This window comes from Carassius gibelio, chromosome B23 (genome assembly GCF_023724105.1).
Source record: "Carassius gibelio isolate Cgi1373 ecotype wild population from Czech Republic chromosome B23, carGib1.2-hapl.c, whole genome shotgun sequence".
In the NCBI taxonomy this organism is placed as follows: domain Eukaryota; kingdom Metazoa; phylum Chordata; class Actinopteri; order Cypriniformes; family Cyprinidae; genus Carassius; species Carassius gibelio.
Window position 1 is genome coordinate 7,717,259 of NC_068418.1, and position 27,676 is coordinate 7,744,934.

The following is a 27,676-nucleotide window of genomic DNA, read 5'->3' on the forward strand; positions in this document are numbered from 1 at the left end:
ACAACAACAACAAAAACATATTGTAAAAACATATTGTACAACAGGTTTAAAACATATTATAAAAATAAAATCACTATATGTAAATGACTTACTTGAACTCAAGAATCATAAATTCATAAAGCAGACACTGCTGAGTAACTTGCATGCGATTTCAAGCAAACTGAAATATGAGATAATAATCTATTATTAATTTTTTAAGTTGATAAAATATGATATTTCTGAAGAAAATTGAACCAAACGAACCAAATCGAGCAAAAACCAAAACAGAAAAGAAATCAAATATATATATTGCAAAATATTTAACATAAAAATTTTTTTTTAATGTATGCATGTGAAAATTCATAAGTTAATATAAAAATTTATCAAACAATTAATTGCAATTAATCGCATCCAAAAGAAACTTTTTTGTTTACATAATGTATATGTACTTTACACACACATACAGCATACATAAATTTTTTACACTTATATATTTAAATTCATATAATTTATATTATATATAAATACATTTAAAATATAAAAATATCTTTCTTAAATATATACATGCATGTGTGTATTTATATATATAAAATAAATATACACAATATACACATACATTATATAAACGGAGACTTTTATTTTGAATGCAATTAATCACGATTAATCACTAAGAAATACAATTTGTAAATATCATATATAAATATCAAATAACTTTGTAAAAATTTTTGAAAATCTGCAGCAATTATACTAAAAGAGCCATTATTTTTTAGAAACCATTAAAGTGAAATATCAAAGTATTTAATAGTAAGCAAACCAAAAAAATAAAAAATAAATAAATGAAATATATATTTTGCTAAATATTTAAGGTAAGACCTATTTTTAAGGAATAATAATGTATTTATTCTTTTTTTTTTTCATTAAAAAATTACTGACATATACTGGATCATAAAAAGTAATTGAAGAAAGTCACAATTCCAAGATATTTCTAAATATTTTCTTTATTAAAAAATGACCCAGACATGCTCTATATAAGGTTCTGTCAGGATATAAGACAGAACCCAAGAGCACTGAAAGTGTTGAAAGTGCTTGATTTTGTGAGGTTTATGGAAAACAAAAATAACTAAATATACCACAAACCTGGGCATAAACATATAATATATCACAGCCAAACCAAAAGGTCCTTTGGTAGGGTTTATACCAGCTAGACTAGAGCTAGAGCTAGAACTAGACTGAGAAGACAAACCAGGCCATGTAATACTGAGCACATGGCAAATGATCAAAACAGAAAGCATGTGCTCAACACAAAGAAGAGAACAAAACATGAACACCATAAACAAGACTAGACAGAGGCGACAGGATCCTGACAGATTCGCCAAGAGCACGCCAAACACATTTCCCACAAATCCAGCCGCATCGGTAAATGGTGTATAAACAGGTAGAGACATCCTGAAGATGTCCTTTTAGAGCTCATTACCTGCTCATCAGTAGAAGTGGCTCCAGCCTCACGGTTTGTGTCTCTGTGAACGTCTCGCTGAAGCAGCTGGCGTGGATTGCGTCACTGCTCACTGTGTGTGAGAGAGAGATGTGCTAAAACAAGTGTTAATAGATTAGACAGCGTCTAAGAGGAAATATGCAGCTCTTTAGGATGTGCGTCAGAATAACCGACGGTTTTCAGCATAGCTATTGGTTGATTTGAACTCTTGCATTTTTCCAGGGTTAATTAACTTCACAGTGCGTTATGCTGTCGCCGGGGATGAGCTCTGACAGCTGATGATATCTTTTGCTTTTGGTTTTTCTCAGATGGACGATGTCATCGACGACATCATTAGTTTGGAATCCAGCTACAATGATGACATCATGGGACTGTCGTTGGACCCCGGACTTCAGATGGCCAACACGGTATATACACTCTTATATTCATTTTTACATCTTCAGCTCTTGTAAAAACTAATATGAGTTATGTGGAAGGAGGCATATCTTCATACTGTAATTATATATTTGTTGTGTGATAGTGCTGCTTGGCTGAAGTCACCAGAAGCACATGAACAGTTCCAAACCATTGACTAATGACTACCACAGAAAAATAAACAACGCTATTTCATGCTCTTATGAGCCCTATATAGTAATATAATTACATTATTTATTAGTATTACTTTTATTTATTTGTTTTCAAAAAGACAAAAACAAGACAGTTTAACAGTAAAATGTATTTATTTATTTACATTTAATATAATGAAATATTTTATCATATAATTTATATAATAAATATAATTATATAATTTCATTTTGCTTAAAAACAGTTCTCATAATTAAATATTAATAGTCTTATATTGTCTTTTTTTTTTTTTTTTTTTTTTTTTTGCTTTTCAAAAACCAAAAAAGAAAAGACAGTAGTAATAAATTTTACATGCCAAAAAAAGTTCTGAAATAAATATGAATTATTGTATTATATTTTATTTTTTGCTTGCCAAAAACAAAAAAAAACTGTGTTAATGTAAGGAAATTATGTATTTATTAATTTTTTCTGGCGAAAAGACAATTAATATAATGATATTGTCATGAGTCTCCATGGAGCCAAGATGAGAAGTGCACAACAAAGATAATCCAAACAGATAAATATTAAATCCACCAGAACAAGGAAGTATTCTCACTCACACACATGTACACACACACACACACACACACAAACTCAGGGTAACATTCAACACAATAACTGTTAGCTCAGAGAACTAAAGGAAGGGAATTTATACAAATGGAAGAGGAACTAATGACTAAATTAACTAGACACAGGTGAACTACCGAAGGCAATCAAGGGGAAACATGAAAAGTCAAAACAGAGTGATGGTGTGACAGATATATTGTTTTATTTTATTTTATTTTGCTGGCAACTGTAAGTAATGTAATACAAAATATGTATTCAGTTAAACTTGTTTAATAAAACATGGTTTCCGAAATGAAATATTTATTATTTTATGTTATTTGTTTTATTTTGCTTGCAAAAAAGCTAATTGTTAGTCAAAAAAAAAAAAAAAAAGTTACTATAATACCATATTTTTATTTAGTTAAGTAAACCAGCGTGGGGGGTAGTGCTTTACAAGCAAAGTTACATAATCAGATTACCTTTTTTTAAAAAAATAGTAATGGAATGCATTAATTTTAAATTTACAAAAAAATAAGAGTCACTTTTTCAAATGCACTATATTGCCAAAAGTATTTGAACAGCCCGTTCTAATGAGCAGGTTTGGCCACTTTAGTAATTTTCATGAGTACAAGTCTTAATGTTTAAGCATATAATGATATTCTAGGGAATTGTGTGCTTCTAACTGTATAGCAACAGTTATAATATAGTCTGGATGTTAAATCACATCAGAGGTGTTCAACTGGGATTAGGACTGGGACCAATTAAGTTCTTCCACACTGACTGAATCAATAACTTATCTTTGAACCTTGCCTTACACGCAGAGGCAATGTCATGTTAGAAAGGAAAAGGGTCCTGTCCAAACTGTTGCTTCCCTAGAATATCATTGTATGCTTAAACATTAAGATTTGTACTCATAGAAATTACTAAAGTAGTCAAACCTGTTCATTAGAAGGGGGTGTCCCAATACTTTTGATAATACAGTATAAGTAACACAAGTTACTTTGTTTTCCCATTTATTCACTGACAGCTCTCCTGTCCCCATGTTGAGAGAAAGTGGGCATAAGTGCAGAGGCAGAAACACTTGAGGCTTATTCATTTCACTTCTGATGTGAAAGGGCCTTTACAGTTGCCAAAAATACAACTTTTGGGGGACTAGTTTTTAAAAAAACAAACAAGCAAGCCCAGCCCAGGTGACAAAAGTAAAGCAAAACTAACATAATGCATTACTTTCCATAATGATGCAATTAGTTACTTTTTTTTATGGCGTAGCACAATGTAGCAGTGCATTACATTAAAAAGCAACTTTCCCCAACATTGTCAACAAGTTTGAAGAACTACAGTGACTCGAGTGTATTTTTATATTAGCAGTGAGCTTGGTGAGACTTTGTCTCTTTCTGTCATCTCACACAATCAGAGCTGTGGCTGGTGTCAGTGTAGTAGAAGACAGTGCGATCCAGCTGTCAACACTTGATCTGATATCTGCCTGACTGCTGTCTGCAGAGGAACACTGAATAGTCTTCATTTACTGACTCTCATGTCAAAGTGAGCTCCAAAAAGAACAAAAAAGGGAGACAGTGATATACATGTTCTCGTGTTTCTAGATCCCTGTGTCAGCGAACCTCTTGGACATGTATAGTAACCCAGGCATGCCGCCTCCGGGAATCTCTATCAGTAACTCGTGCCCTGCTAACCTGCCCAACATTAAAAGGGAATTCTCTGGTAAGAGTCATATGAATTAGTTAATGTCGGTCTTTAGCATCTAAGACCCTCCAGGCCTTTTGACGATGTACTGAAATGTGTTTCACCTTTTAAAGTCAGTAGAAATGTCATGTGAATGATGATATGAGTGAGAGATTGAAAACATATGCTCGTATGCTACATAGTTACTCCATCTCCAGCCATGATGCACATCATGGACAAGCCCAGCTCCTGTAGCAAGTTTGAGAGCTATCAAAGGCCTGAAGGGTTTCCTGTGGGTACGTTCGAAGATTTCTCTCCTCGTCTGCATGTCTGTTAAAAAAAAACTGAAACATAATCAATCTATGGATTACAATTGTTTTGTGGATTAGATTTACCCATACTGGCACATTAGTTTATATATAAACTTGTTACACGCTTCAGTGTCACATGATCCTTCAGAAATCATTCTAATATGCTGATTTGCTGCTCAAGAAACATTATTATTATTATTATTATTGTTTCTGAGGATTATCAATGTTGATTTTTCTTCTTGAGTTGATGTATCACAATTTGTACTTTTTTTTGCGATTCTTTCGAACTTCAAGAAACAAATTCAGAATTGTAAGATGTAAATTTGAGTTCTTAGTTTATATCTTGACCTTTTTTTCTCAGAAATGTGAGATATAAACTCCAGTTGAGAGTTGTAAATTCTAAGGGAGAAAAATTAGCTCACAATTCTGACTTTATAACTCACAATTGCAACTTTGTATCACGCAGTTCTAAATTCTTTAGGAAAAAAAACAGATACAATTTATAAAAATTGTGAGATAAGTTATAAAAACATTTTTTATTTTTTTATTCAGTGGGAGAAACAAGCATTCATACTTGCTGAATAATATATATATATATATATATATATATATATATATATATATATATATATATATATATATATATATATATATATATAAATAAAACTTAGTAAACTTTGAATGTTATATAGAATTGTTAAATTGTTATATAAAATTGTTGTACATTCAAGTTCAGTCATGTTCAGAATTAGATACTAGCTTACTGCAAAAAACACATAATATAATACTGTGTAGTGTACACTACTTGCTGCCTACTATTTTTCAAAAGTAGTATATAAAACAGTAGGTAATATTACAGAATAAACATTTCATTTTTACATTTTCATGGGACCTCGTAAAGTTGTATGTAAGTGGCAACCATCATCTTGGAGATTAATAGTGTCTCGGTAATTTACGCATAAAAAAAACTGTAAGTAATAATCTAGACAGAAAATGATCTAGATTTTGTGGAAAAGGGATTTTGGTGAGAGAAAATGTGCTATAAAAGACAACTGCAGTGACATTTAAAGGGTGCCAAAACATATGGCAGATAAACATCCTGCTTTCAGTTTCTCTTCTCACACTCCTTTATCTTTTTCAGAGGCTGAAGTTCGCGCTTTCGCAAAGGAAAGGCAAAAAAAGGACAACCATAACTTAAGTGAGTTTGCTTTTGTATGTAGGGTAGCAGCCTGAAAAACTGTTCCAGTTTAACAAAAGAAAACCATTTTCATTCGTCCCTCAGTTTGTAACAATGACATAATTAAGTTACAGTCTTTGTCCTATACTTTGAGTGTAAGTAAATTACTGTAAATGTGAATTTATAAATACAACTGTGTAATATTAAGATGCATTTTCCATCTGTTTCAGTTGAGAGGCGACGGAGATTCAACATTAACGATCGAATCAAAGAATTGGGGACTCTGATTCCTAAATCAAATGATCCGTAAGCACCGCAGTGTTCAGTAGATACACACTTACACATGAAGCAGATGAAGATGTGCTGTTATCACGGCAGAGGCTAATGCTGTTGATAGAGGGTCTGTCAGATGTGCTGGTGTCAGCTGCTTGTTTGTGTTGCTCAGGGACATGCGCTGGAACAAGGGCACTATCCTGAAAGCCTCTGTGGATTACATCAGGAAACTTCAGAGAGAGCAGCAGCGTGCCAAAGAGCTGGAGAACCGTCAGAAGAAGCTGGAACACGCCAACCGCCACCTGATGCTTAGGATACAGGTCAGTTCACACATCAATACATAACGTCTCAGGTTACGAATGTAATAATGGTTCCCTGAGTTGGGAACGAGACACTGCGTCCTTTAGGGGCCGCTATGGGGAACACCTCGTCTTGACCTGTGTCTGAAGCATACATTGAAAAAACATCAACTTGTTGGCCGGCCACAGCCTCTGACATCACTACTGGTGCGACTATAAACAGGCGCTGGGAGAACACATCATTCTCTTCTTCGTCTGAAGCTTGTGTCCGAAGCATAGCAGGGATATATAGGATGCAGTGTCTCATTCCCTACTCAGGGAACCATGGTTACATTTGTAACCTGAGACGTTCCCTTTCAAGGGAACTTCAAACTGCGTCCTCTAGGGGTCACTTTGGGGAACAGTATACTCACGCCACCATGCTGAGGGGTGTGCAGGCCGGAATCATGGCGAGCACTAAGTACCAACTCTACCATTTCCACGGGAGTTGCCCCTGGGACATTTAGACGGCTGTCTGTGACAATACCCCTTACGGCCAAAGGCCAAAGCTACATACCCAACTTAATTGAACTGTTAAGCCATTGACTTTCATAGTTTTCCCCCATTCTATTGAAGTCAATAGGTATAAATAATGCAGTTAAAAACAGCTAAGTGTGTTTCTGTTTCACAAGGGTAACTTTCAATGACTAACAAAATATTGTAGAAAAGAAATATTCAAAAAGTGTTTTCTTCTAAGAATGATATATATATATATATATATTAGTGCTGTCAATCGATTAAAAAAAATTAACTAATTAATCGCAATTAAAAGACTGAAACTTTTTGGATATGTAAATGTAAAATGTAAATAATTAATGTAAACTCAAGACAAAGAAACTATTTAAATTCAAAATATGATTGTTTATTGGAATTTTTGTTTAACTTGTAACACAGATTTTCTCATGTAAACAACATACCTGCAATAAACCATCAATATCCTCCAAATTAACTGTCGGCTTGAAAGCCATATTTATTACAGAAATAAAAACACAGGCATGTAAGTACCATTTGAATTTCAAAACAATCAATGCCAATAAAAAACAAAAATGTTTCCATGTTGAATTCTAAGTGGACTGCAAAAAAATTCCAAAGTATAGTCATTGCCAGTGCTTTAAGTGGGCCAGTACGCACCGGTACTCAGTACCGCCACTTCCAAATATAGCTCTTGAGCGTACCGCCACCTCTCCGTGCGCCCAGAACGTGCTTGTAGCGTACCGGTACGCTCATTTGACATCTGTTTTAATAGAGGTTTTAATCTTTTACCTGCACTGCGCCCTTCACAATGCAAACTTCCTAATTCATCCCACCCAGAGCAGAAACTACATTACCCATTCACCCTTAAGTTATACAAGTGAATAGCGCATGTCACTTTTCCCACTGTTAAGTGTCAACAACTCAACGTGGCCGGAGAAGGTGTGTGAAACTCGTTGTGAGTTATACTAAAGCAAAATCTTGAGTATTTATTGTCTCATAAACATTAAAAACTGTCTGCGGAGGTTGAGTCGTCCTGCAGCCCCCGCTGGCTGTTCATTGGCTGCAGCATCTTTTTTCTAAGTTCTAAAAAAATACCGTAGACGGCAAGGCACACATTTAGATATTCATTTATCTAATTAATCTATAGCCTATGCACAAAGACAATATGATCTTTTTGTCCCCTTTTTGTTTTAAAGCTTGATGAAGAGAGAGAGCGCAAGTTGCTGCAGCTGAGGAGGACAGTGATGCACGCGCACAGGAGTGATTGACAGTTCGCGGCACTGTGTACAAAAAATACTCCGCTACACAATTATTTCGTTATTTTCGTTTAAGCTTATTAACGTTAGCGTTACAGAAAGGTCTGATTTACGCACTTTGTTTTTTTTTTTTTTAAACAATGACATCTGAGTTCATGATTTTAATGTTGCTGTTTCTTGTGGCAGACTAAATGAAGAGTAATGTTTCTTGTGGCAGACTGAAGAGTAATCCGGCAGAGTTTTATACTGAAACTTTCCGTCTAAAAGTCCTTCCTTGGTCTTAACCATATTTCTTTGCACGTTGAACACACATAGGCCACAACTGGAAATAAAAAAACTGCGTTACCGCGTTAATTGCGTTATTTTTTTTTTACGCGTTAAATATTTCAAATTAATCGAATGCGTTAACGCGCTAATTTTGGCAGCACTAATATTTATATATATCCAAGTATACCAATATTATGTATACCAAGTGCAGCTCAAACGAACGCAGTCGCGAATAAACAATGAAGAAATATAGAAGCCACAGTTTGTTGAAAAGAACCGGAAGCCAAAAGTTTTGATAGATCTGGTATTGCGTGACTCCTAGTCAAGGGCAAAGTCGTCTTTTATTTCCTAAAGCAAATAACATGGCTTGGAGAACGATATGTTTTGATAATGTGTTCTTTCCAAATAAATGAATACGTGTGTAAAAATCCTCTCTCTTCTACCATGCGCTATCTCTGCGGTGCCTCCTCATAGCAACAATAATGGCAGCTATTTCAAGCGCAAAATAGTTTAAGACATGCTTTTATTCGGCATTAAATAATGGCGCAAGTTCCAGTAATTTGATGAACGCAAACGTTAGTAAAATGCGATGCGTGATTCATTTTATACTGTCCCACTATAACTTTTGCGTCTTAAAGGGAAACTCCTACAATAACTGTGTCCACACCTTTTCAACATTAATTAGTCACTGTGCGTCTTTAGTAAATCCTGACAGTATTTTTGTAACGCTAAAAGAACGTTTGCACCGGTGCAAGCTGATAGTAAAACTGGCCCATATATATTTTATATTTCAAATGTTTGCTCATTTTATTCATTTATATTTTTTTATATTGTTCTTGATTTAAATTGTATGTTTGAATATAGATACATCTAAAAAAGTAGGTTCATTAATTTGGTTATAGTATATGTTTCAGTTATTGCTTTGTTGTATCTAATCCAGGAGCTGGAAATCCAGGCTCGTGCTCACGGACTGGCCGTGACTACACTAGCAGCCCGCCCCATCAAACAGGAGCCGGTCCTGGGCGACTGCACCCAGGAGATGTTCACTCATGCACACCAGTCTTGCCCTGACATGGGCCGCTCCAGCACCCTAGACCTAAACGATGGCACAATCACCTTTAACGACTCTAGCAATTCCACAGATGCTTATGGTTTTGTCCCAAAGGCACATGGCGACATCCTGATGGACGACACATTGCCATATGTAGCAAAGTGCGACCCACTCCTCACCTCCGTCTCGTCTGGAGCCTCGAACGAAAGCAGCTGTAAGGACAGTGTGAACATGGAGGAGAACGAGCATGTTTGTTAGTGCGAGGAAACCTTCGTTTGGCTGTCCAGGGACGTTGGTCATTATCCTGTTTTTCCGCTAAAACCATTGACTTGCTAAGGAAGAAGCACAGCCTGTTTTGTCAAGTGCAAAATAATATTATTTTTATGTTTACACTCATTTTATGTTATTGTATTTTACACTTATTCCAGTTTCGTCTTCCCAAATTTCATTGGGCTATAATAATATCAGAATAATCAAGGTCAGTGTCATAAAAAGATTGATTTGTGTAACTTCACGTAGGTGTATTAGAGTACAACTTAAATCAAATTAGGGATGATATAAAAGTGCACTTGAAAGGTGATTTCTTTGGTTGTACAGTAGTGTGTTTGCACACAGTTTAGAAGAATATTTCTCTTTTTATATATATATCCTTGTAAAGGAATGACTTAAGCATAATGCTTCCCATTTAACGTGTAGATATTAAGTGACAGACAGTTGATGTTTAAATAGATAGTTCACCCAAAAATGAAAATCTTCTCAGATCATACAAGATGTAGGTGACTTTGTTCTTCAGTAGAACAGTAAAGAAGATTTTTAGCGTCCTTGGTGATTCATAAAATGCAAGTCAAGGGCTACCGTCACTTTGAAAGTTGGAAAAGCATATCAGGCAACACAAAATTAATACCCATGGCTCCTGACGATATATTGAGGTCTTATGAAGCTAAACGATCGGTCTGTGAAGTCGGTTCGTGAATGAATCATTCTTTTGAATTGATTCTTTTTAGTGAACTAGTGATTCAGTGCTCCAGTTCCTCCAGCAGTCACTGAACTGAGGAAACAGTTCAACTGAGGATGAGCATGTGTGAAACAAGTACTTGAATGAAGGAGCCAAATGAAATTTTATATGCTTTCTTATTGTAAAAAGGTGAAGGTTTCATTTTTGGGTGAAATGCTCCCTTAGCATAGCTACATTAATTGTAACTAATTCATAAATGTTGTGAAAATATCTGTTGAATGTTAAGGAAACTTTTGAGAAAATCCTCTTCAAATCGTATCTTTCAGATGGAAACGCACACAACTAATAGATGGACAAAGAATGTTTGCTACGAGGCTGATCTGAAACAGCTGACCTTAAATGATATCATTAAATTATTCATCATTGGCAATATTCTCTCAGTATTAATGTTTCTGTTCCAGGAGAATTTCACGTAGTGCAGTGGATTTGTGGAATAATCTTTATTACCCAGAGGCTGAGCAAATGCACATGTGGAAGGACAGTTTGCACACAGCATTTGGAAAATCCATCAGATTTCCAGAAGTCCTGTGGAATGTGCCAAGCAATAAGCAATATTCAGTTTTAACTCTGCTGAAAGCCTTCAAAAACTCTTATATGCAGTGCCTATATAGTTATGCAAATGTATTTCACCTCATGCATTTTCTAAGATACCCTGAGGATGCATTTTAACACAGTGCATTTCACAGTGCATAGCTTGAAATAATCCATAAGAACGTGAAAACGTTTCTTGACACATATTTGTTGACTAAAGGAATAGTCATATAATAATTCAAACTTCAAATTCCAATTTATTACCTTTAAAACATTTTTTAATCAAAAAAAAAAATTGATTAATTTCTGTTTTAAAATGATTTTAATTACACTGTCCCAGGTTTTCATTTTTTATTTTTTTTTTATAAATTTATAAAAAATGTTATGTATTGATGGTAAAAACACTGGAAGAATGATAATATGTTGACAAAAAAAAAGACAGGAAAAAAATATTTTCTATTTTGTTCTAACACTTGTTTGGGTTTTTTAATTCTTACATGGTGTAAAATGACTGACTATGTAATAATAATAAGCTGTACTGTTACTGTATATTTCTACTGTGCTCAATTCAGATGTACTGATGTTTGCCTTGAGTAGCATCCAATATGTGCCACTATTTTGATCATCTAGATGCAACTATTATGTGTTGTTTCTTAGAACTATGCAAAAATAACTTTCAGTTGAGAAATGAACCTGTGTGTAATGAAATTATGTTGTAAAAGTTTAGCGTAGCTTACAAAGACAGACCACTGTAAAGTGCCTTACATTACAAATCTGTCCCTTAAAGCTATAGTTCACCCAAAACTTTATTGTCATCAGTCACTCATCCTTATGTTGTTCCAAACATGAATGACTTTGTTTCTATGGTGGAACACAGAAAGAGATATTTAGCAGAAAATTCATGCTGCTTTTTTCCATACGATGAAAGTGAATGGGGACTGGGACTTTTGGATGTCTGTTACCACCACAAAATAAAAAATAATTATAAAAAACGTAATTGCAACTTAATTTCACACAATTTTAACTAGTTTTCTTGCAATTATTGAGATCAGAAAGAAACATAACTGTAAGATATGAACTAAAAATTTTTTTTTTTAAATGGTTAAAAATGCAAACTATAACTTTTCTTGTCATTTCAAATTTACATCTCACAATAATGTTTATTTTTTCAGATTAAAAAAGAAAATTGCAAGTTTTTCTCAAAATCTAAATGTTAATTGCATTTTTTTTTCTCGCAATGCGATAATTTCAACTTTTAATTCTTACAATTTGGACGTTCTCAGTTTTGTGAGTTTATGTCATGCAATTCTGAGTTTACATCTTGTAATTCAGTTTGTTTGTTTCTGCCGCAATGTCAAAAATATTTATTTAACTTTTTATTTTTCGTGTAATTCTGGGGGGTCTGAATTGTGAGACAGTCACAATTACCTATTTATTTTTTATCCCATGCTTCCACAGGGACTGCTAAAAAAAATAAACCTTAAATTTGTAAAAATGTACAGTACATGGGTTTGGAGCTACATGAGAGAAGACGATGTTCCTAATGTTCAATTTTGTGTGAACTATCCCTTTAAATGAAATGTTCTATTCTATATCTGTGATTTTAGATCTTAGTCTTAGACTGTGGAACCTAACGGGTTGGGTCCTCGGTTGAAGTAGAGGGGATGATTTCTCAGTAGGACCTCTGAACCTAGGGGTTGATCAAGATTGTATGGTATTCTGGCTTAAAGCTGAAGTGTTTTAAAGCACTACAAAACTTCCAAGAATAGTGTATTACATAAACTCTTTCTCCTATAGACAGAAACTACTGAAAGTGGTCCTCAGAATGTTTTGTTACACATTGTTGACTATAAAATGTTGCCAAATTCCAAGTGGAGTCTAAATGTGCAGTAAAACTGTTATGTATATTGTGGATTTATAGAAAAACTGGCAATAATTCAGACAATCAGGTAACAGGTAAAGCACAAGGCTTCTACATGAATGCATATGTATCAGTGACATCATTGAAAGGTGCCTTCAAAACAGGCTTCTGTGGAACTTCAACCAAACATCTTTTAATAACAAACACAGTCTGTATTTTATAGAAGTGTCTTGGCTAGAAATGGCTTTCATTTTGTTAATATCCTTTTGTATTATATTTTTGAAGCTTAACCAAACATTATTTAAGAAAGGACTTAAGATAGCCTGTAAAGTAGTTTTTTTTTTTTTTTTTTTTTTTAATTTTCTTTATAAAGCATTATTTTCCTATGAATTCAGTTCTGAAAGCCAGCCCACTTTAAACATACTGGGAAAGTCACCTTTCACTCTTTACGTGAGCTTTATGAGGAAAGTAGCATTTCATTGTTGGGTTTTAAATGATTGTCATGTATTGGGAATGAAAATGTTACAGACGTTGAAATAAAACTGAGTGGTTTTCACAATTTCTGGAATTTTTCATTCATGATTTGATGTGTTTCATTTTGCAGCACAGATGTTTTTCTTGGTTCAGGAATATAATCAGACTCAACACTTCCTGTGGTGTTATTCTGGTTTCATGGTGGTTTCACACTGTTCATCACACCATTTCTTGAATGCTTTGCACACAATGCTGTCTTCTGTGTCATTGAAGATTCCTGTGGGGTATGAAAAGACAGACTGAAGGAAATGTAACGAAATACAGTATGTCACAGTCTTATGTTGTTTGCTAAAATGTGCCCTGAGCACTTAAAGAAGGACTAAACTCTTAAAAATAAACATTCTTCATTGACATTTTTAGTTCCATCAAGAACCTTTAACATCTACGGAATCTCTCCTTTCCACAAAATGATATTTTTAGTGAAAAATGACCTTTAGATTATTTAAATGTTGCTTCTTTTAATGTCAATGTCGAATCGCTTTCAATTACTTAACGTAACATCACTTCTCTTTCGGTCAGTCACGTTTGACGTTACGAATGGGATCTCGCCCGAGAGCCCACTCACCTCCGAGTGGTACAAAACGAGCCAATGGTACATAAAGTACCTTGGTCTGCGGAATTTGCATCACGAGCTCCGCCCGGCAGAGCGGGTATATAAGGAGCAACGCGAGCAACTCGCATTCAAGCTTCGTTTCAGAGCCGAGCACATCGCTTGCTGCAATCACCGGAGTGTTTACAAGCAAGAGCTGGTGTTGGTGTGAAGGCGCGATTCAGCGGTTCATCTGGGTTTCCTGCGACAGCTCCCGCGTTCCCCTGAGCGCTTCAACACCCCTAAAAGAGCAATTTCTCTCACAAAAGAGATACGGGCCGATTTGCATCTTTTTAAAGATGTCATTTGGCCCGTGTGTTTCTGGGTGCGGTCGATATATCGCTCCTCGTGACGGTCACGATCGCTGTGTCACGTGTCTGGGCTTCCAGCATGCTGAGACTGCGTTCGTGGATGGCTCATGTTCTCATTGCGGGGACATGACCATCTCGGCATTGAGATCGAGACTCGATTACCTTCAAAGGTATAGAGTCCCCTCTGCCACACCCTGTTCTAGCTCTTCTTCTCGTAAGAGGGCTACTTCGGCTGGTGGCCAGGGTGATCTGAGGGTTACTGTGTGGGCTTCCCCGACGAGCGAACCTCCTCGGGCCACACCCCCCTCACATACGCCGCAGCCGGTTGAGTTCCCAGATGAGTTTGCTGGACCCTCTCAGGCTCCTGACATCTCATTCCGGGCTCGCGAAGAGGACCGTATGTCGATCGCCGCATCACAAGGCAGGCTTGAGTCCTCGGTAGATGAGGGTTAGGCTGCATTGCCTCCCTCGGGAGTGCCAGCGTTGTTCTAGTCCGATCCCGAGCTGACAGCCATGCTTTCTCGGGCAGCGTAGAGCATCGGGCTTGATTGGAGAATCCCGAGCGTTTGAGGCTGGATGATTGGTTCCTGGGGGCTGCTCATGCGGATCGCCAGCACCCCCCTCTTGTGGGCAGCAGTTCTCTGCCGCCCAGAAGCAGTCTGAGGCCATCAGACACATCCTGCCATGGTGGCCCACTGCTGCTTCCACCCCGCCGCCGGCGCAACCGCCTCAGCCTGCTCGTCGCCGAGGGCGCCCCCCTGTGGCTTCCTCCATTCCCGCTCGGCCACAGCAGCAGCCTTCACCCCGGCCGCAGCGAGGAGATGGCCGCAAAAGGGCGGCGCAACCTGTCTCTGCCCCTAAACCTGTCAAACGCCAGGCCAAGCGGCGTTCCTGAGACGGGCGACCTGGAGTTGGAGACGTCAGCTCATCAGGAGATGGTAGCAGGACCACTCCTTCCCCCGGAGGAGGGCCAGGGGAGAATCCTTTGTTCTCGTTTTCTTTTTGTTCCGCCACTGGCCCTGCGGCCGGTGGTACCCAAACCTTCACTAAAAGAGCTGTTTCCTCCACCTCCGGGTCCCAAGAGGCCACGAATGACAGCTGGCGACGTGCTTGCTCGCCGCTCTCGTTCTCCTCTCCCCTTGCCAGTTTCCATGCAAAGACGGCTCAAGAACGCTTCACCTTCTTATGCCCTCTTTGCTTCTTGGAGTCAGAAGAGTGCCCGCACTCCGCCCCCGCTAAGGGACGCTATGCCTCCCATGCCGGGGCTGTCTGCTCCACCACGCTGCTCCACTGTGGTTACACCTGTAGTCCCCTTGACCCCGCTGGTTCGGTTCCTGGGAGCCTGGCTAGAGCTCCCCAGGCCTTCCCGCTGGCTCATTCGGACGCTCAGGCTCGGCTATGCTATTCAGTTCGCCCGGCATCCCCTCAGGTTTCGGGGTGTTCACGCGACAATGGTGAGCAAAGATGCCCCTGTCATGCGCGCGGAGGTTGCGACCCTGCTGGCAAAGGGCGCGATAGAGCCGGTCCCTCCAGCCGACATGAAGTCCGGCTTTTACAGCCCTTACTTCATAGTACCCAAGAAGACAGGTGGGTTACGGCCAATTCTGGACTTGCATGCCTTGAACCGGTTTCTGCACAGACTCCCGTTCAAGATGCATTTTGCCCAAGCGCATTTTCAAATGCATTCGTCCAATGGATTGGTTTGCAGCGATCGGCCTGAAGGACGCGTACTTTCATGTCTCCATTCTTCCTCGACACGGACCATTCGTTTTGCTTTCGAGGGGCAGGCATATCAGTACAAGGTTCTCCCATTCGGGTTGGCCCTGTTTCCCCGCGTCTTTACGAAGGTCGCGGAGGGAGCCCTGGCGTTTCTACGGGCCGGCGTGCCCCTAGAACCGGTGCCCAGACATGTTGTTGTATCAACAGATGCCTCTGCCACGGGCTGGGGTGCCATGTGCAATGGGCATGCTGCGTCAGGCTCCTGGACAGGACCCCGTCGTCAGTGGCATGTCAATTGCCTCGAGTTGCTAGCAGTACGTCTTGCTCTGCACCGATTCAGGGCCCTGCTGAAGGACAAGCACGTTCTGGTCCGTACGGACAACACTGCGACCGTAGCTCACATCAACCGTAAGGGTGGTCTGTGCTCCCATCGCATGTCGCAACTCGCTCGCCATCTCCTCCTGTGGAGTCACAAGCATCTGAGGTCGCTTCATGCCATTCACATTCCGGGCAGGCTCAATCGTGCAGCCGACAAGCTCTTACAGCAGCAGTCTCGCCCCGGGGAATGGAGACTCCACCCCCAGTCGGTTCAGCTGATTTGGGAACACTTCGGAGACGCTCAGGTAGACCTGTTTGCCTCTCCAGAAAATTCCCACTGCCAGTTGTTTTGCTCCCTGACTGAGGGCACCCTCGGCACGGATGCCCTGGCACACAGATGGCCGCTGGGCCTGCGCAAGTATGCGTTTCCCCCAGTGAGCCTTCTTGCACAGACGTTGTGCAAGATCAGGGAGTACGAGGAGCAGGTCCTCATGGTTGCGCCTTTTTGGCCCGGCCGGACCTGGTTCCCCGAACTTGTACTCCTCGCAACAGGCCCTTTCTGGCCAATTCCTCTGAGGAAGGACCTTCTTTCTCAGAGACGGGGCACCCTCTGGCACCCACGTCCCGATCTGTGGAACCTACATGTGTGGGTTCTGGACGGGTCACGGAAGGTTTAGGTACCTTGCCACCACAGATGGTAGCTACCATCACTTCAGCTAGAGCTATGTCCACCAGACATGCCTATGCTTTGAAGTGGAACCTCTTCGTCAATTGGTGTTCTTCACGGTGTGAGGACCCCTGGAAATGCCCAATTGGGTCAGTGCTTTCCTTTCTTCAGGAAGGGTTGGAATGAAGGCTGTCTCCTTCCACCCTCAAGGTCTATGTGGCTGCCATTTCGGCTTACCATGACCCTGTTGAAGGTAAGTCTCTTGGTAGGCACGATCTGATCATCAGGTTCCTGAGAGGAGCAAGGAGGCTCAATCCGCCTTGCCCTCAGCAAGTCCCCTCTTGGGACCTCGCAGTGGTTCTATCAGCACTGCAGACAGCTCCCTTCGAACCCTTGCTCTCAGTAGAGCTAAAGTTTTTATCTTTGAAAACTGTGCTCCTGACGGCTTTGGCTTCGGTGAAGAGGGTCGGGGACCTGCAGGCATTTTCAGTTGACGAAGCATCCCTGGACTTCGGGCCGGCTAACTCTCACATTATCTTGAGACCCCGGCCTGGGTACTTGCCCAAAGTTCCCACCACTCCTTTTAGGGATCAGGTGGTGAAATTGAAAGTGCTGCCCCTGGAGGAGGCAGACCCATCCCTGGCGCTGCCCTGTCCAGTACGTGTGCTCCGCACCTACGTGGACAGAACTCGCTGCCTTAGGACCTCAGACCAGCTCTTTGTCTGTTACGGAGGACAGCAGATGGGAAAGGCTGTCTCCAAGCAGAGGTTATCCCACTGGATAATGGATGCTATTGTCCTGGCTTATCAGGCTTGAGACCTGCCATGCCCCCTAGGGGTGAGAGCTGCGGGCTGGGCGACACCTAACACATTCGCGAGATTTTATAATCTCCATTTAGAGCCTGTGTCCTCCCGGGTACTCGCTCCTTCGGGCCAGTAAGTATGTATGTATGTATGGGAAAACTTTTTTTTAAATTCTGCTGAAGCCTGATTTGTTCACGTTTGTGTAGCTGCACAAACCAATGACACTTCAGCCCGCCAGAATGGGTGGGGCTGACTGCTATATCGTGCAGCTTGTAGTGTGGCAAGTGACATAATGTTCACTGCCTTATCTCAGGGCACAGAGGTTGTGTTAAGCAACCGAAAGCGTTCCTTTTCGAACGTTCTGTCTTGTTATGTATGGGAACAAATCCAATCACGCCGCACTACAAGAAACAGTCACATGCTGCTCTGCGAGCCCAGTGTTAGAGCACTAATAAGGGCCCTAAGGGACTTAGGCTTTATCTAGCCCCAAGCTTAGCTGAGGGCATGAGAAACCACTACCCACATGGGAGGTTAGACAGATTGAATCCACGCCTGCAGGGCGGGGAGGTCCAAGTTATAGAATCTGGCAAAAGTGGATGCAACAGCCAGCCGGCAGGCGCACAGATCTGACTGATAGATATACTGCTGGACCATGCCCATGAGGAGGTCATTCCCCTTCTGGGGTGGGCTCTCACTACAATAGGGCATTCCAGTCCATCTGATGCATAAGCCAGAGCTATTGCATCAACAATCCAGCGAGACAGTCTTTGCTTTGCTAACCAGCAGACCCTTCTGGCAGCCCTCAAAGCAAACAAACAGTTGTTCAGACCAGCCTGATCTCACAGTCAAAACGTACATATTTAGAAGTAAATTAAAACGGTCCAATACGTATGTGCCTTTACGTATTGACAGTGTTATTTACGTATTATCTGAACGTAATTACAGGTTCGATACGTATTGAAATTTATGTAAAAACAACCTCAAATACGTACAGATAGAACGTGTTCTCCGACCAGTCCGTTATCCATAGAAATTTGCTCATGAAGCTGCTTTTCAATGCGTATCTGATTGATTTTTTTAATATTTATGTATATTTTCCCTTTTTATTATTTTTTTTTTTGATAAATGTAAGATCCCTATACCTCACCCGAACCTAAACCTACCCATTTTATACAGAATGTTAAAATAATAAAACATAAAACACAATTTTAGTAAAAAAATATAACATAAAAAATTTTTTGGAGCCACTAACGTTAATCTTACTCCTACCCCTAAACCTACCCATAACCATTTCTTAAAACTACATAACGTTACTGTTATAAATAAACAAATAACAGACAAACAAACATAACGTTTATCTTTTTTTTTTTTTGCGAAAAAATATCAAAAGTGGTAACAAAAGTAGTTCAAATGATAATGAGTTCCAGTCGCAGTCCTCTCTGGAGGTAATAGTTTTTATAGGGTACAGAGCAGAATTTAATTTATTAATCCGTGAAATTATGAATCTGTCTTCTCTCCGTGAAGGCGCACTGGCGCAGTACTGATTTCAAATGTCTATCAACTGAAACACGACAAGTCGCAATCTGTGACGAATTATGTGAGAACCAATGAGAGTTCGATATTAGTGCCGTAAACCATGTCGTAACGTTCCTGTGGCACACTGGCGCTATTTTCAAATTCGAATCATAACGAGCGTGGGCTTTGACTGTGACGGACGTTGTTGCTGAGAATGAAGATAAAGATCGATTGATATGGAAATGTTCCTTGCAAACATCTGGATTCTAAAGATATGGAGTACAGCAAATAAATAAAATGGATGTGATTTGTAATTTTATGCTGTGCTTTTGTGTATCTATGGTTTGCAGCATGCACAGAAATGTTATTCCTATTAAGTAGATGAGTAAACTGCTTTCAATAAATTCAATAAGCACATTTATTGATATGACAATTAAATACAACAGATTTAAATCATTAAAGCCACGATTTTAATATGAATACATGGGAATTCATATAAATTCACACTTTACGTTAGATTATTTACATTTTTTTAGCTGCTAACACGTATTTGTACGTTTTACTGCTATATATACATCTAAATTGTACGTTTTATGTGCATGAAAACGTAAGTAAATGTACATCTGGTAGAACCACATTTAACGTAAAAATACACACTTATACTCATGAGATCACGTTGTTCAGACTGCCTGAACAGTTTAGAACGTTCCACATAGGCTCTCAGAGCATTAGCAGGGCAGACTAAAGGCACTCTAAAGGGAGTAGAGAGCACTTTAGGAACATAGCCGTGTCTCAGTTTCAAAATGACCTTGCAGTCATTAAGTCCAAACTCAAGACACAAAGCACTGACTGACAGCATGCTTACCCAATGCCAAAGCAAGAATAAGGCCGTTTTAAGCCATAAGGGCCAAAAGTCAGCCAAACTGAGCGGCCCAAATGGGAGCCGTTATAGGGCCCCTAGGACCATGGATTAGTCCCAAAACGGCACAGTCTGAGCGCAAGGAGGATTCAGTCTTCTCGCGCCCTTCAGAAATTTAACAACCAAGTCGTGTCTGCCTATTGAATGGCCGGCCTCAAGAGAATGATTCACCACGATGGCTGCCGCATATTCTATTCAAGTCAATTCAAGTTTATTCATATAGCGCTTTTTATGATACAAATCATTGCAAAGCAACTTTACAGAAAATTAAGTTTCTACAATATTTAATAGTAGCTAAGTGGTGACTGTCAGCCTATGTGCATATGACAGGAATTTTCAGAAAAATTTATACAAGACATAGTCAACCAGACAATGAACATTATTAACAGCAATTATAATTTGATTGCATATTAAGTAGCAATAGTTGTTAGTTCTGTGTGTTGTTTCAGGGTTAGCATCATCTGAGGTCCTCTGTGGATGGGGTGCGCCCCTTATCCAGCAGCTCTTGCAGAAAAGTCAGCCCACAATTGCTGTGCAGAGCACCAGTTGAGGAATACTGACCATTTCTGGCCATAGAGCCGTCTCGTGGACGGTGCCCTTGCCTCAAGAATGGTGTTGCTTACTCTTGCTGGGAGCCTATCAGCGTCTCGTTGAGGCACCAGACATGAAGGCTCCACAGCTCTGGGCAGGGATGCCAAATCATGCCTTTCGCCTGTGGGAGAAGGTCCCTCCTCAACAGGAATGGCCACGAGGCCATCGTTACGAGCTGCATCAGCTCTGGAAACTAAGCCTGGTTCTTCCAGATAGGAGCTACTGAGAAGAGGGAGCATTTGGTTTCCCTAACTTGCCTGATGATATGGGGAATCAGGGCGATAGGAGGAAACGCATACAGGTGAGCCCTGCAGTCGTGGGCCAGGACGTCTCTCTGTATTAAGAAAATGTTGGACAATTAGAGTTGTCTTCCGAGGCAAAGAGGTTGACCTCTGCCTTCCCAAAGACCTCCCAAATTCGCTGTACCATCTGAGGATGTAGCGCCCAATCGCCCGGGGTTACTTTGCCTCTGGACAGCATGTCCGCTCCTAGGTTCAGCTTGCCCAGCACATGAACCACCCTTAGCAAGAGAAGTTCCTTCATGCCCAAAGAAGAAAGTGACGAACCAATCTGGGCGTGAGACCTGAGGCAGCCTTGGTGATTGATATAAGACACCACTAGTTGGACGCATCTGTTGTGATCACCTTCATTGTAGATGCCACGCCCATCGCCACTCCTGTCTGGAACAGGTGAGTGGACCTCCCGGTTTGAGGGAAGACGTCAATTGCTGAATTGTCAGGGATCGATCCGGATGAGATCCATGCCTACATTAGTGCAGAGTCTAGAACTGTTCCCAGAAAGACAGTTCATCGTCTGGGGAACAATTGGCTCTTGTGTGGGTTGATGACCAACCTGAGGCACTCTAAGTGACTGAGCAGCAGCTTTTTGTGAGTGTTCTGTTCCCATTCTGATTTGGCTAGAACAAGCCAATTGTTGAAGTAGTTCAATACGTGGATTCCCATCTGCCTGAGAGGGGACAGAGCTGCGTCTATGCACTTCGTAATAGTGCATGGGGCCAGGGACGGTCCAAATGGAAGGACTGCATACTGATAGGCCACTCCCTTAAATGCAAATATCGAAGACGGTCTGTGACGGGGGGGCTATGTGGATGTGAAAGAAATCTTTCAAATCCATGGTCAAAAACCAATCCTCGGGGGAAATATGCATGAGAATCTTTTTGAATGTCGTCATCTGCCGGGGCAGCTGTAGAGACTTGGACTAGTAACCCGAAGGTCTCATAAGTGAGCTGTTCAGAATTCTGAGATCAACAATTGGTCTGAGCCCGCCGTCTCTCTTTGTGGATGAGGAAATAGCGGCTGAAAAAACATGACTCGCTGTTCACTGGGGGCACTATTTCCACAGTGCCTTTTGCAAGCAGTGCTTGCACCTCCTGCCGGAGAACAATAGCTTTGTTGTCCGGGACAGAGGTTTGAACAATGCCTCTGAAGCAGGGCGGTCTGCGTCTTAAAGAAACCAGGTGACTCGTGGGCGTAGACGAGAGAGACTCATGCTCACGCAGAAAGAGCCATTAGCGAGCGCAGCAGTGCAGTGGGAACGGCAGAGGCAGGCAGCACACTCGCTGTGTCCGTCTTCATCATGCAAGAGCTCCCTTCAAATTCGCTGAGGCAAATGTGGGATCGTTACATCTTACTACTTTGAATCTTGGCAAATTTTGGATGAAAAAAATCAAAGGTAGGTCAGTACACTTTACACTTTGTGTCAGTACACTTTCATATTGTGATGGTCTAGTGTCTGTGAATAATAAAGAAAAAAAAAAAAGAAAAACCTGCTAATTTAATAGGAAGCCTGCGTGTTCTGTGCAGATGAGCGCCGTGGTGTTTCAGCATGGTGGTGTTGAAATGTCACGTCATAACATTAAATTGTTCAATTTACACATTTGATTACCACAATGTTTGATAGTAAATTTGTATTGAATTATAAAACATAGAACCCAGAAAATATTCTGAAAAGCATTAAACACTAGGCCACTATTATTAACGTGAATAAATTAATGAATTGAAGTAAAACATTTAATAGACATACTTTTTATTATTAAAATTTGAATAAACCATTAAAATGATAATCTAGAAATATTTAAATACTATTACATCATAAAGTAAAACATTCCGAACACTGTTGTTTTGGCAGACTGCCTTCAATATAAGCTCTTTTTAGACTAATGAGAAAGTTTTGATTTCTGAAACTTACATGTTTTTATAGCACAATGACCTCTTATATGTCAAAAGATCAAGGGAATTTAGATTTCTCGGTTCATGACCCCTTTAAATCTTTTCAGCGTATAACATACCAATGTTTACGCTTATTTTTTATTTATTTATTTTATTTACTTTAGTCTCCTGTTGTCTCAGCTGGTAATAAGTGTTCTGTTGTCTAAATTTTGTGCTTCCCATCACTAAACTACACTGTGCTACTAGCGTTAGTCAATGTGTGTAAGGATTGGTGTATGATGGTAAACACTTTTTATAGAAAACTATTATTAGTCAATTCTTAATTTAATTACACACCATTCAGATGACTCTTTACAAAAACACTATTTCCTAATTTGTAAAACTGTGTATTTGCACCAAACTTTACCTTTAACGTTTGAGGGCAAAAGTATAGTTCTTCTTTTTATAGTTCACATACTTGCTTTTCCGAGCGCTGTGGGTAGAGGCATTCTCAGAAACCCTCCGGAGTGCTTGAGTCGTTCAGTAAGGGACTTCAGCACTAGATCCAGAGTGCAGTCTGAATGCCACACAGGAAGATCTAGGCTCCGCATACACACAATGATACGTCTTTTTTCCTCTTCTGTCAGAAAGCCCCTTTCGTGAGCCACATAGACCATGAAAGCCATGTCAATGTTCACCGCCTCTCCATGCAGAAGCGCGGGAAGTATTTTCTGTATCAAAGAAAAGAGTGACTCCAGTTATTAGAATAATTCAAGACTGACACACAGTTTTGGTTTGAGTCCTAATATGCAGAACCATTTCAAGCTCTGGACTGATGATGTGGCCAAAGTCCACCAGCCGGTCCAGCTGGTCCTCCCACAGGTTTGGGGCAAGTTCCTCCAGCATGGTTTCAATGGCCAATCTCGTGGACACACTCGCTGCGTCCCCATGCATATTTTCTGCCATTCCCCCTGATGGTTGGAAACTGGAGTCCAACAAATGTCTTCCATCCTTCTCCAAAAGTTCAAAGAGTCCTCTGTGTTTCATCAGCGCCATCTGTAGGGGATCACTAGCATTGGTGACACAAGACCTCAATTAGACTTCACAATAATGCTCAAAAGTCAGGGCTTGCTAAGAATTTTAAGTGTTTTTCAAATAAGTCAAATGCAGTGAAATAACTAATATTGTGAAATTGTGAAAGTAGCTTTTTATGAAAATATACTCAAAAATGTAGTTTATTCCTGTGATGCAAAGCAGAATTTTCTGCATCATTACTGCAGTCTTCAGTGTCACATGATCCTTCAGAAATTGGTTGATTAAAAAGAAAATAGTGTTTCCAGTTTATGTCCTGCTTGTGTAAACTGTGTGTTTTTTTTTTTAGGACTGTTTGATGAATAGAAAGTTCTCGCTCTCATTTCAATCTCTCACTTTTACAAATGTATCTTTCACTATAAATGTCTTAACGGTCACCATTAATCAGCTGAATGCATTCTTGCCAAATATATATTTATTCAAAATGTCTCTCTAATTTCTTTTAAGATTTAAAAATCCTATTATATGTTTGTTTGTTTATCTTTTTATTTATTTCTGGCATTATTGATGTGGCATTACATTTGGGCCAAAATTATTGAATATAACAAAAGACTACATTTAGAGAAAATAAAAACACTTTAAATTTGAAAATTAATATGTGCAAGTACAGTTTTTTTAAAAATATACTTTTATGATTTTAAGTACACTAAATTCAATTAAATGCACTTCTTTTTTTACAAGTCAGTGCATGAACCATAAAATGCAATGCAGGTGTGTAAAATGCGAACATCTTTTGAGAAAGTGTCCAGTATTGTGCCATCCATGCAGTGCACGTACCTTCAGCATCTCGGCCATTCCATTAGAAATATGGCGGCGTGGCAGAGTGCAGAGGAAGCTCCTGTCCAGGAAGGCTGCCACGGGTGGGATGTATGACCCTAGCTTATTTTTACAGTTGGCAAAATTGACCCCAGTCTTTGCCCCCACACTGGCATCAATGTAAGCCAGCAGAGTAGTAGGGACACGGATGTACGGAGTACGTCTGCGATACAGGGATGCAGCGAGACCTGTGATATCCAGACACACACCGCCACCGATAGCGATAATGGGCTCTGTACGGCGGTCAATCCCAAACTTATGCACCTCCTCCAAGATTCTGGTCACCAGGGCCATGGATTTGTTCTCCTCAGTTGTGGGTAAGGGTAGGATCTTGTACATCACGCCTCTCGCTTCGAAATAAGCTGCAACCTGGGAGCCGTACAGATCATTAACAGTCTCGTCAATCACAATGAATCGCTTCATTACTTTACTGTTGGTCTTAAGGGCCAGGAGCTCTGTGGAGCTGGAGATATGGCCAAACAGTAAGGTGTCATTGCTTGCATCCAGAAGCCTCTCACACTGAACGACTCGATAGGAGAAGACGACAGGACTGACCACTGTCCATGTGACTCCATCTTCTGATGAAGACTCATAACTGTGGAGACAAATTAACCATACTTTATTCAGTATTTCAGGAGAAGCTGAATGTCCAACAAAAGCACTAAGAAGTAGATTTTTTTCACATGTAACTACTTTGTAATTATTATTGTAATACAATAACTGGGTAATAACTTGGTACTAACCCTAAACCTGTTTTTGTTCCTGTGTAGTTACCTTAGCCTGTATATGTACACTTTAAATGCTCAGCAGCTGCTCTTTATTATACAGTATATGTCATGCATTAAACATTTGTATATGAACTTTAAATGTAATATTATCTGACACATTTAAAAGTATTATTACATTATCAAAATTATTTAAAATATAAAATACACTGTGTGTTAAGAAACTGTCTTTAAGTACATTTTTGTGGCCTTTTATTTCATTAATATATATTATCTGCATGTGCAGTTTTTGCTGCCGTTTTGCCAGGTTTGGGGGGAATGTACTAAGGTAAATTCAGATTTAATTTTGTTAATACCTTTTGTTTGGACATATACTCCTTTTTTGCCAGTTTCTTTAATTTTTACTTCTGATATATATTTTTATTTTTTATTTTTTTACATTTTTTACGTCTTATTTTATGTCCAAAATGACTGGCAATACAATGTTACATGTACGTACCATAGTAATACCTTTTCTATCAAATAGTACCATAGTGGTGCCATGCCATTTTTTTTTACATTGTGGTGCATAGCCTATATTAATATGCCATGCCAGTACCATTTTGAAAGATCAGAGAATAGTGTCTACTAAAGACTACAGACACTTTCCCCCACTTACCCAAAATACACACACTGTGAACTTGACCTCATGCTTTCCAGCTGTAAGATCAGTTCTTAAATTAGAAAAGCACTGCAACATGAAGTAAACAGCTCACTCTTGATATCAAGGTTAACTGATTACAGAATGATAAAAGCAATGAAATATTAGTTTTTATTGACTGCATTTTGTAATGCAAAAGTTTTATCCCAGTATGTCCGGCCTGAAACAGTGACATCAGAGTGGTTAGTCTTGTTCATATACTCACATCCTGGCATCTGACAGTCGTCCCTGGACACGCTGACAGTCTGCAGTCTGTCTGCTCCACGTACAGTCTGCATGCACCAATCTGAATTCAGTCACATGATCACTGGCTCCGTCATTGATTTCTGAAGCATCAGACATATTGAAGTTGAAATGTAAAAGTTGCCAGCTCGTGTCAAGCGTATAACAGTAACTGAAGCCACTGCTGAGGTGACGGTGGAGGGTGGAACTGTAGGGAAACTATAATTAGAGATACTGTAAATGATCTGTATGGTGACTGCTCAATGGGCAGCCAGGAGGCTTTTCGACTCAATGTTCCCATGTTCTCCAGGAGTTGGTGTGGTGTCTGGTTTCCGCTGTAGGCTGGGACAATGAATGGATGTGTGGACTAGGCACTGGACTGGACATCATCCCTGTGGCCCTACAGTACATGGGACAAGTGGCTTGGAGAATAGATGGATTTGTATATAAACAATGGAATTAAACAATGAAAATAACTGAACATCACTCTTATGAAAGGACTTTATTTATTACCTCAAAATGCAATCTCAAATCACTGTACATCCACAAACCAGCCGAGCCACTGGTCAGTGAATATGAATGCTATCAGATAGTGTTCGACCAGGGTTATTGACGCGCACACTAAGGACACAAATATGTGTATTTTCAGATTATTTTATTCATGCAGGATCAATCGATCTGTTTGACCAGCATTCATGGTGTCCATGTCACTGACTACTGGATCAGTAACACTTGAGGTTTATGAAGTGCACATCACAAGACATCTTATAAGGCAGAAAGACATTTAAAGGCTTTTACTATGTTACAATCACCTATGTATCATACAGGTGGCCATTGGCTCAATTTACCCACACTGGCAGTTTTTCATGCTTTACACAACAGATAAGTCAGACATTCACATTTTAGTTCAGCTGTCACATCAGAGAATAAGATAGCATCAACTAAGCCATAATTTGTAAGAAAATGTTAGGAGTGCCCAAAAAACAAGTGTATTGGCAGGGGGTTAAAAGGGAGATTTAGGATATGATTTACCAATGCACCAATTATTTTTTTTCTGCTTGATGGTTTCCCGCGATCAGTCCAGTATAGCTCACCTATTTGTACTGCATTTATTATTAATAGCAGCTAGGAAG

At 39.7% G+C, this 27,676-nt stretch overlaps 2 protein-coding genes across 5 annotated transcripts in view; one reads left to right on the top strand and one right to left on the bottom strand.

The window, feature by feature from the left end:
* LOC128011689 (microphthalmia-associated transcription factor) overlaps window positions 1-13,413 on the top strand; it is a 47,338-nt gene extending 33,925 nt beyond the window's left edge. For 2 of the 4 annotated variants that reach the window (XM_052594368.1, XM_052594365.1), the window contains 7 exons: window positions 1,780-1,878; window positions 4,222-4,339; window positions 4,504-4,596; window positions 5,753-5,809; window positions 6,019-6,094; window positions 6,234-6,381; window positions 9,337-13,413. In XM_052594368.1, the coding sequence (XP_052450328.1) occupies window positions 1,780-1,878; window positions 4,222-4,339; window positions 4,504-4,596; window positions 5,753-5,809; window positions 6,019-6,094; window positions 6,234-6,381; window positions 9,337-9,705 (960 nt within the window). In that variant the 3' untranslated portion in view covers window positions 9,706-13,413. The remainder of the gene's footprint in view (window positions 1-1,779; window positions 1,879-4,221; window positions 4,340-4,503; window positions 4,597-5,752; window positions 5,810-6,018; window positions 6,095-6,233; window positions 6,382-9,336) is intronic. The other 2 variants (XM_052594369.1, XM_052594366.1) reach the window with 1 other exon arrangement.
* Window positions 13,189-27,040, bottom strand: LOC128011690 (2-epi-5-epi-valiolone synthase). The gene is made up of 5 exons (XM_052594370.1): window positions 26,527-27,040; window positions 24,858-25,491; window positions 23,805-24,044; window positions 23,467-23,719; window positions 13,189-13,605 (listed from the first exon to the last, which is right to left on the bottom strand). The coding sequence occupies exons 1-5, from the start codon at window positions 26,661-26,663 to the stop codon at window positions 13,514-13,516; spliced, it is 1,356 nt and encodes a 451-aa protein (XP_052450330.1). The 5' UTR covers window positions 26,664-27,040; the 3' UTR covers window positions 13,189-13,513.
* Between the last annotated feature and the right edge of the window lie 636 nt (window positions 27,041-27,676).